At 47.4% G+C, this 9,800-nt stretch overlaps 1 protein-coding gene across 1 annotated transcript in view; it reads left to right on the top strand.

The window, feature by feature from the left end:
• Positions 1 to 7,416, top strand: part of LRRC3C (leucine rich repeat containing 3C) — a 13,909-nt gene extending 6,493 nt beyond the window's left edge. Inside the window, exon 2 of the mRNA XM_015416332.1 lies at positions 5,944 to 7,416. Within this exon, the coding sequence (XP_015271818.1) occupies positions 6,049 to 6,831 (783 nt within the window). The 5' untranslated portion in view covers positions 5,944 to 6,048 and the 3' untranslated portion in view covers positions 6,832 to 7,416. The remainder of the gene's footprint in view (positions 1 to 5,943) is intronic.
• Positions 7,417 to 9,800: the final 2,384 nt, after the last annotated feature.

Raw genomic sequence — 9,800 nt, 5'->3', positions numbered from 1 at the left:
ATATATATATATATGGTATCAGATTGATCTAATTTCTGTGCACTGAGGACAAGCAAGTCCTAGGTTACAAACTGAACTCTCCAATGCAAGAACAAGATGCATTTCTTCCTTTAGGAGGTGCGATTGTCAGAAGAAAATAAAAAAGTTTCAGTTTTGTTTTTGCATGTGGGTGGGTATTCTGTTTGTAATAATTGTTTGGACACACTATATTTTTAATATGCCAGTTGTGATAATTTCATGCCAAGTAAAAATGTCCATAGTCATATTTTATGTTCCTAAAGTAACAATGACTTTCAATCTAGAAAAGACAAAAGAAATGCTAATATAGCATTTTTTCAATTTTTCCGAAAATTTCCGTTTTTTCTGGGGGGAAAACAGGGTTTTTTCCGAGCTTCAAAATTTCCAGAAATTTTACATCTCTAATACAGAGGCATGGCTACTGTTGGCACGGGGGTACATTTCCCAGAGAGCTTATCTGCTGCCATCTTGTCAGGCGCTACCACCTTGCTGTTTAATGTTTCCACTTCCTGATGGTGTCGTTTTGTTTGTTGGTCTGTTTTGCTTTTCATAGAATCACAGAGTTGGAAGGGACCTCCAGGGTCAACTGGTCCAACCCCCTGCACAATGCAGGAAATCCACAAATACCTCGTGACAGCAATGCTGATTCTGTGAACTTGGGCAGACCATGGGGGGGAAGGCAGGAAGGGTTACCTCCGTGCTTAGTTCTTGTGGCCCTTTCCTACACGCCCTGGGAAATGCTGATTGCCACTTTGGAGTCAGGAAGCAAATTTTCTATAGGCCAGTTTGGCCAGGGATCCTGGAGGGGTTTTTTTGTCATCTTCTGGGCGTGGAACATTGGTCACTGCGGATGTGAAGGAGGAGGTATTTGTGAATGTCCTGCATTGTGCAGTGGGTAGGACTAGATGACCCTGGAGGTACCATCCAACTCTATGATTCTATGATTCCACACCCACAGTGAGTGTTGGTCAGGGATTGTTTATTCTTTCAAATTTATTATTTATTCTGTGAAATTTAGGAGACTAAAGGCAGTCACCCTCTGAATCCCAGAACCAGGAGCAGCATCAGGGAAAGGCCTTGGCCTCCCTGCCTTGTTGCTGACCCTCCAGAGAGACTGGTTGGCCACTGGGTGAGACAGAATGTTGGACCAGAAGGACCGCTGGTCTGATCCAGCAGGGCTCTTTTTAGGTTCTTATCAGAGGAAGGCCTCGGCCTCTATGCCCTGTTGCTGGCCCTCCAGAGAGACTGGTTGGCCACTGCGTGAGACGGGAACTTGGACTAGATGGACCACTGCTCTGATCCAGCAGGGCTCTTCTTAGGCTCTTATCAGGGGAAGGCCTCGGCCTCTATGCCCTGTTGTTGGCCCTCCAGAGGAACCGGATGTCCACTGAGTGAGACAGGATGCTGGACTAGATGGACCACTGGTCTGAGCCAACAGGGCTCTTCTTCGGTTCTTATCAGGGGAAGGCCTTGGCCTCTATGCTCTGTTGTTGGCCCTCCAGAGGAACTGGCTGGCCCCTGTGTGAGACGGGATGCTGGACTAGATGGACCCTCACTGGTCTGATCCAGCAGGGCTCTTCTGATGTTCTTCTCAGGGGAAGGCCTCGGCCTCTCTGCCCTGTTGTTGGCCCTCCAGAGGGACTGTCTGGCCCCTGCGTGAGACAGGAAGCTGGACTAGATGGACCCTCCCTGGTCTGATCCAGCAGGGCTCTTTTTAGGTTCTTATCAGGGGAAGGCCTCGGCCTCTATGCCCTGTTGTTGGCCCTCCAGAGGAACTGGTTGGCCACTGCGTGAGACAGGATGCTGGACTAGATGGACCACTGGTCTGATCCAGCTTGGCTCTTCTTATGATCAAACAATTGGGCGGAGAAGTGGCCTTACCTTTCAGTGGCCTTACCTTTCAGACCTCCCATGGCCCACTGGCAGCTAGAAACACTGGCTCACATTTTGCAGTGATTTGGTTGGTAGTCCAGAGGGGCACCCTGGTGTGGAAGCTCTCTGCCTGTGAGCCTTGTCTTCCTTCAAAATGCAGCTAAAAAGAACTGATTGAGATTTTGAGCGATAAGAAAGAGCTCCAGCAAGGAGTGGACAGTCTCAATTATTCTGCAGGGAGGAAGGGCCCATTAGGTATGTTCAAAGCTTGCATGCATGCCCAGCGGGACATCTCAAATGGATGCATGAAGCTGCCTTCCACTGAATCAGACCCTTGGTCCATCAAGGTCAGTTTTGCCTAGAGATGTAAAATTTCCGGAAATTTTGAAGTTCGGAAAAAAACCCAGTTTTTCCCCAGTTTTTTTTGGGGGGAAACAGAATTTTTTTGGAAAATTGAAAAAATGCTACATTAGCATTTCTTTTGTCTTTTCTAGATTGAAAGTCATTCTGTTACTTTAGGAACATAAAATATGACTATGGACATTTTTACTTGGCATGAAATTATCACAACTAGCATATTAAAAATATAGTGTATCCAAACAATTATTACAAACAGAATACCCACCCACATGCAAAAACAAAACTGAAACTTTTTTATTTTCTTCTGACAATCGCACCTCCTAAAGGAAGAAATGCATCTTGTTCTTGCATTGGAGAGTTCAGTTTGTAACCTAGGACTTGCTTGCCCTCAGTGCACAGAAATTAGATCAATCTGATACCATATATATATATATATTAGAAATGATTTGGAAAATATTTGAACACCTTGTCTTAAAATATTGTATTCATCATGTTAAAATAAAACGTTCCATAATCAATTTCTTTTCTTTTTTCAATTTTTCCAATTTTTCAGAAAAAAAACAAAAAAGGTTTCAGGAAAAAAACGTGTTTTTTCCGAATTTTCCCGTTTTTTTCGCCGGGCCTTCACATCTCTAGTATTGCCTGCTCAGACTGGCAGCCGCTCTCCAGGGTCTCAGGTAGAGGTTTTTTCACGTCACCTGCTACCCGACCCTTTCCACTGGAGATGCTGGGGATTGAACCTGGGACCTTCTGCACAGGCCCACCTCTTTTCAGAGGGAGGAGGCGTGGAGCTGAGTGGGTAGTTCTTTGGAACTGGGCCACCCTCGTGATCGATACTGCGGTTACAGTAACAGACTAGAGGTTAGGCATCCTATGTCCATTGGCTCCTCTGATCAGCCACTCGCTCTGCCCTCTCTTTCGGCTGCAGCACGGAGGCCAAACCTCTCTCGCATCCTCCTCGCTGCCCCTCCTGAGCTGCACCCGCCAGCAGGTGTTGACTGGGGTCACTTTTCTCCGTTCCCGGCTCCGTTCCCGGCTTTGTCACCGGAGCCCTTGTTTCCGTTTCATCCACAGCCGGGAGCACAGGTTGTCATCTGCTAAGGGGGGGGGGGAGAATTTGACACCCTGGCATGGAATTTCACTGGGTACTCTTGCATTTGAATATGAATTTGCCACCAGCTGAGCACAGGTTTGCAATTACCCGTGCCTGTTTTGTCTTCTTTAAAAAAAAAAGGGGGTGGGTGGGAATCTGTCAGGGTTTTCCACGTTTTGACTTTTCCATGCTGCAGCATCATTTTGAAACTCGGGGGTCAGCAGTGCCTCCTTGCACAGCCTTGGCCCCATGCGCCTGCCACACAGCTGCATTAATGCTTCATGCACAAGACACCTGCTTCAAATTTGGCTCTGGGCCACATGGCACTCAGCATGCATAGTTTTGTCCTTTCTTTTATATGCCAGTCTGTTGTCGGTTTGGTGTGGTGGTTAGGAGTGCAGACTCTTATCTGGGAGAAAGGGGTTTGATTCCCGGCGCCTCCACCTGCAGCTACTGGTGTGACCTTGGGGCAGTCACAAGTTCTGTCAGAGCTGCTCTCTCAAGGACAGTTCTCGAAAGAGCTCTCTCAGCCCCAGCTACCTCACAGGGTGTCTGTTGTGGGGAGAGGAAGGGAAAGGAGATTGTGAGCCACTCTGAGACTCCAAGTGAAGGGCAGAGTATACATCCAATCTCTTCTTCTTCATGGATTTGGAACAGACAGAAGCCCTCTTTAGACATTCCAGCTGGGCCTACCACCTGCAGGGGGGTCTTCCCAATACACACAGTTGCTGTCTTGTGTGAACTGGAGCACTACACATGTTAAGAGTGCATTTGAAACTCCCCACCAAGCTTCTGTCGTAGTTACTTATTGACAAAAATACAGTGGACCTCACAGTCCCTATACCTTCACAGGGTTCCTAAAGAGAGCAAGGGGCACCCCAAGGAAGCATTGCTTATTTAATTTATTTTGGGAGGAAATTTGTATACCACTGAGGGTTAACGCAGTGTTCCCTCTAAGCTGAGTTAGTGTGAGCTAGCTCACGGATTTTTAGCCTCCGGCTCACACATTTTTGCCTTAGCTCAGGAAGGAGGGCTCCAGCACAAATTAATTTATGCAGCAGCCCAATCGCTCGCTCACAACTTTAATGCCAGTCGCTCACAAAGTAGGGTTTAACGAACAAAAATGTCCTCTTTTGTGAGATGGACTCACGTTCTAGCTGTGTCTGAAGAAGTAAGCCGTGACTCACGAAAGCTCCTCCCCGGCCACAAATTTTGTTAGTCTTTAAGGTGCTCTTGGGCTCTTGCTCTTTTCTGTTGCTACAGGCGGATTAACGCAGCTACCCATCTTGTTCTCTCCCTTTTGGGGTTGGAAGATTAGGAGTATCCCTAGTTTGTAGCAATTATCACATTAATTTATTATTAATGTCAATGAATCAAAAGTAGGTTTGCAGCTTACAGGGCTAATGCTTTAAGCATGTTTTTATTTTAAGTAAAAAAAAGATCTTTGTGTCCTTTATACAGTTTATAGCTCCGCTACCTGGCATTAGGAGCTGCGGTGGCTCAAGTGGTTAAGACGCTGAACTGCAGGCTGTGGAAGGTCAGTAGTTCAGCAGTTCACGACCCGAGTGTGTCGTATGACGGAGTGAGCTCCCGTCTCTAGTTCCAGCTCCTGCCAACCTAGCAGTTCGAAAGCAAGAAATTGCAAGTAGATAAATAGGTACCACTTCGGTGGGAAGGTAACAGCGTTCCGTGCGCCTCGATGTTTAGTCATGCTGGCCACATGACCATGGAAACGTCTTCGGACAGCGCTGGCTCTTCGGCTTTTGCAATCTGCTCCTGGCCAGCGGGCTGATGGGGAAGCCCCACCCCCAAATATCTTAATAATAATATCTTTCAATTTATTAATTGCCCAATCCTGCAGAGCTGCTGGCTCTGAGCGATTTACAGTTACACATATTAACAAGGGACTAACAATGATTCACAAGGGGTAAGGGAGGACAACATATAAATATTTTTTTAAGTCGCACACGTTTGCACCCGACGGGTTTTTTTGTTCAGCTGTAGACTTAGACGTGTTCCAGACGGCATTCACCTGGCTTGGCTTGATGACGTCAGTTTTTCCAGGACTGCTTCGAGTCACTGCGCCGCACTGCCACCGCCTGGCTGGATTGGCCCATCGCAGGCTTCTTAATGCCAAAGAGATCTTTCCAGGCTTCCGAGCTGGACATTCCGTTTCACCGGCTAACACCTCCCCCCACTGGGGGGGTTTAGTGTGCCCACCCTCTCTAAGGAGTGGTACCCATTTTATCTACTCGCCGAAGCTTTCGAACCGCTGGGTTGACGGTGAGCTGGTAGCTCACACCAGCGCGGGCTAGAACTGACAGCAGTTCTGTTCAGTTCAGATGTTACTGTAACCAGAGGATAAATCCTCTGTGCCACCGCTCCCCCATAATGACACACATGGCCCGGCCCAGCAAGGTCTCATTTATGTCATCTTTAGTCCTTATAACAAATGAGTTCAACACCCTTGGTTTAGCTGGTTCCGGCTCTGGAGATGCCAAAGACTGTTTCTGTAGGCCTTAAGATCTGTTATTAAATGTCTTTGTGAAGACCAGAGTATGATGCATTTTGAGCTTTATCCATTGCTCTGTCTTTCACAGATAGCGCTTGCCGAACAGCTCTCTCCAGGGCTCCTTAAGAGGCAAGAGGGACAGCAAGAGGGCTCTGTTTGCCGAGTAGATGCCCAGTTATCCAGATGCCCCAACATGCCTTTTGTGGACTGGTTCCTGTACCACTCGGTGGCCATGTGGCTGCTCCTCCAGAGTTTCGTCTTGATCGCCTTTTGCTTCCACTCAGCCACCACCTACCCCAAGGGCTGCTACCCTTCCAGCGAAGACGGCTTGAAAACTTTCCGTTGTAGCAAAGCTCAGCTGACCATCGTCCCAAAAGACATCCCCAACGACACCAACAAATTGTTCCTGGATTACAACCAGATCGCTTTCCTACCCAACGATGCCTTCCAGAACTTGCCGCTCCTGATGGAGCTCGACTTGTCTCACAACATCATCAGCCGGGTGGAAGTCGGGGCTTTCCGGGGCTTGCCGGAAGGCCTGCATTCTTTGGACTTGTCCTCCAACAAGCTGGTGTCGGTCAACAAGGACGTTTTTAACCCGCTCAAAGCCAAAGCCAACCTCTCCAGCAACCCTTGGCTCTGTGACTGCACTCTGCAGCAGCTCATCGAGAGGGTGGAGCTGGTCGCCGGCACGTCTGACGGAATCACGTGCGATGCCTCTGTGCGGAAGGAGCACATTGGCAAGCCGTTCCTGCAGCTGGTCGGGGACATAGACTTCTGCAACATCTACAAGAAGACCACCGACATCGCCATGCTGGTCACCATGTTCGGCTGGTTCGCCATGGTGATCTCGTACCTGATCTATTACGTCCGGCAGAACCAAGAGGATGCCCGGCGGCACCTGGAGTATCTCAAGTCCCTGCCCAGCAAGCAGAAGAAGTCCGAGGAGTCGTCGACGATTAGCACTGTGGTGTGACCAAAAAAAAAGATATTTAAAAGACAGTCTGTCCCTCCAAACTCTCCCGCCCACGTCCTCCAAAAAATCATAGATCTGCTGGAATAGATGAGGAGGTTCTCCATCTAATTCTGGCGGGTCACGCTGGAACGCACAATGGCTGAAGAGACTGTTATTAAACGAAGAACAACAAAAAAACACACCACTGTGTGGAGGCCGGGCCTTGTTTATACAAAACGCCTCCCATAATAGTTCACTCCTGAGCATCAGACAACAAGAACTGTGCCCCAGTAAGAACCATGACTGAATTCTCCGATATGCAGAAAATGAGGGGTTGAATCGACTCATTCCCAGGCCTACGGTAGAGACTCCATTGTGCAGTGACCTTGCACAATACCCTCACTTGTCCAGCCTCCAACGTTTGGTATCAAAAAACTGGAGTGTTGCATCCTGGGACATGTTCCCTGCATGCAGTGTCCCAGAGATACGATTGGGAGCGAGGGGATTTTGCTCCTGGAGTGGTGCATCCTGGGACATGTTCCCATCATGCAGTGTCCCAGAGGTACGATTGGGAGCGAGAGGATTTTGCTCCTGGAGCATTGCATCCTGGGATATGTTCCCATCATGCAGCATCCCAGATATACGATTGGGAGCGAGAGGATTTTGCTCCTGGAGCATTGCATCCTGGGATATGTTCCCATCATGCAGCATCCCAGATATACGATTGGGAGCGAGAGGATTTTGCTCCTGGAGCATTGCATCCTGGGATATGTTCCCATCATGCAGCATCCCAGATATACGATTGGGAGCGAGAGGATTTTGCTCCTGGAGCATTGCATCCTGGGATATGTTCCCATCATGCAGCATCCCAGATATACGATTGGGAGCGAGAGGATTTTGCTCAGGCTCTGATTCAGGAAAACTCTTATAACATGAGTGCAGCTGAGTCCTATCTATGTCGACTCATAAGTAAGTCCCACAGTCTTCAGTGGGGTTTACTTCTAAGTCAGTCTGCGCAGGCTGCAGCCTTAGAGGTTATTTCAAGGCCTGATGCACAAGAAGCTGAAAATAGCTATAATCTAAAGTAATTACCAAGCGCTGGGAGGCTGCAGCGCCTCTTATTAAGAGGAAGAAACAAATTACGCCGTCCCATTAACACTGAACATTCTTGAACGTGTTCTAACAGCGCTGACACTTCCCCTCTTAGACTCTTTATATTAGGGGTTTGGGGTTATTTTGTAATTCTTTTTCTTCTTTTACCGAAATCCATTAGAACATTGTGGGGAGGGGGGAATCAATGTTTTGAACTTTCGAACCCATTCCGTCACCATTTCTCCCTGCTGTTAGAGAAGCGTTCTTTTGAGAGCCTCCTGAGAGATGGGAAATCTTAGCTAAAAGACCGTATAAAAATATCAACCCCACATGGGTGCTTGAGAAATACAAGGAAAGCATGCGCAAGGCCGCATTGTCGACAAACAGGAGGGACCTCTGAGGACTGTGTGACCCACTTAGTTCTTAGGGTCACACCCAGGCCGGGGCACAGGGCCTCTAAGGAGTTGCATATCACCTGCATACCTGGGTCAGGTATTGCTGACTGAGGTCTTTTGTCCCCCTCTGAAGCAACCTTTCCTACACCTGTAGTGGGAGGCTCATCTATAAAGTTGGACCCAACCAGCTTTTCTGCCGGTGAAAAAGGGAGGAGGGGTTTCCAACCAGTGGAAACTTCTTTCTACAGGTGAGAAGCCTTACCTGGTCTGGGATGATTGTGTTTAGGTATGTTCATGTGTCATGACGGTTGTATCATGACGCTCGTTATCTAAGACTCCAAAAATTCCGTCATCCACCGAACTTTTTTCATTTCGCTAAAGTAACTTTTTATTTTTTTTAAAAGCAACAGAGTTTTCCTAACTGGAAACCATCAAAATATAGCTGAAAACATTAGTAGAGGCATTTAGAGGCAAAACGTCACCTTACCAGAAAATATATAGCATCTCTCAACATTTTTTTTGTGGGGGAAAAACATGGCAATTTTCTTTTCCTAAATTTTCTGGACTATATATATATATAAAAAAATTGAAAATCCTAACGTAATTTCAGTGGTTTTCAAAACTGACTGACTCTTTTATAAATGCTGTAGCAATAGCTGGATATCCATTTTGCTGGAATGACTCATTTTTCCTCCATGGCAGCAAACACAATGAAATGCATATGGATCAGTAGTATATATATGTGGCGAAATAGGACATATAGAAAACAAATCTACATGTAAGGTATAGAATAGCATAATGGGGTCACGCTCTTTTGAGGCTTCCCCCCAAAAAAACGAAAACAGTTTTAGACCCAATTTGGAAAAGAACTTATCCAGGTTCCAGAAATGTTCTTGTTTTCTTTCCATTTATCTGAACGAGAAAAAGGAAAACTGCGAAACAAAAACATGTGAAGAGCAGGGCCATTTGTCAGTTGCTGTTTTGTTGGTCTACTCGTGTGAATAGCGTGACATTTGAGCAGTGGTGAAAACTGGATTGGAAGGGGGGGGTCTGGAACGCCTGCAAAATTATAGCAGAACGTTTAAGCTCTGTAGTCAGAAGTTTGCTTAGAACTCCAGAATGGCTTTCCCACTATGGTGTTCCGGCCAATGCCTGTTGCTTATTTTCAGAGGTCTCAATTGTGGCAGCCTCTGGCGTCTCCAGAGATCTCAGACATCCCTCACAGGTAGTGGGAACTGCCACAGCCGAGACGCACAGTCTCCCGGCTCACACGCTGCTCACACGAGTCGATCTCTGTCGTCAATGAAGAAAGGAGTAAGAAAGATGCTAGCAGCGGCCCAGGGCGAGATGTACGGCCGACGGAAAGCATCACCCAGTCTGATGTCTCTTGCTATCCAACATTGCACCACCTTTATACACCAACGTGCCACACGGAAGGGTCCTTTTTTTTCTCAAGACTTTCCCAGCTGCCGGGAGAAGCGAGCGCTGAGGACCGTAGGGAGG

This window comes from Gekko japonicus, unplaced genomic scaffold, assembly GCF_001447785.1.
Source record: "Gekko japonicus isolate JY-2015 unplaced genomic scaffold, Gekko_japonicus_V1.1 scaffold875, whole genome shotgun sequence".
In the NCBI taxonomy this organism is placed as follows: domain Eukaryota; kingdom Metazoa; phylum Chordata; class Lepidosauria; order Squamata; family Gekkonidae; genus Gekko; species Gekko japonicus.
Note: the sequence above shows the minus strand (reverse complement) of the source record. Positions and strands in the feature narration are given on the sequence as shown.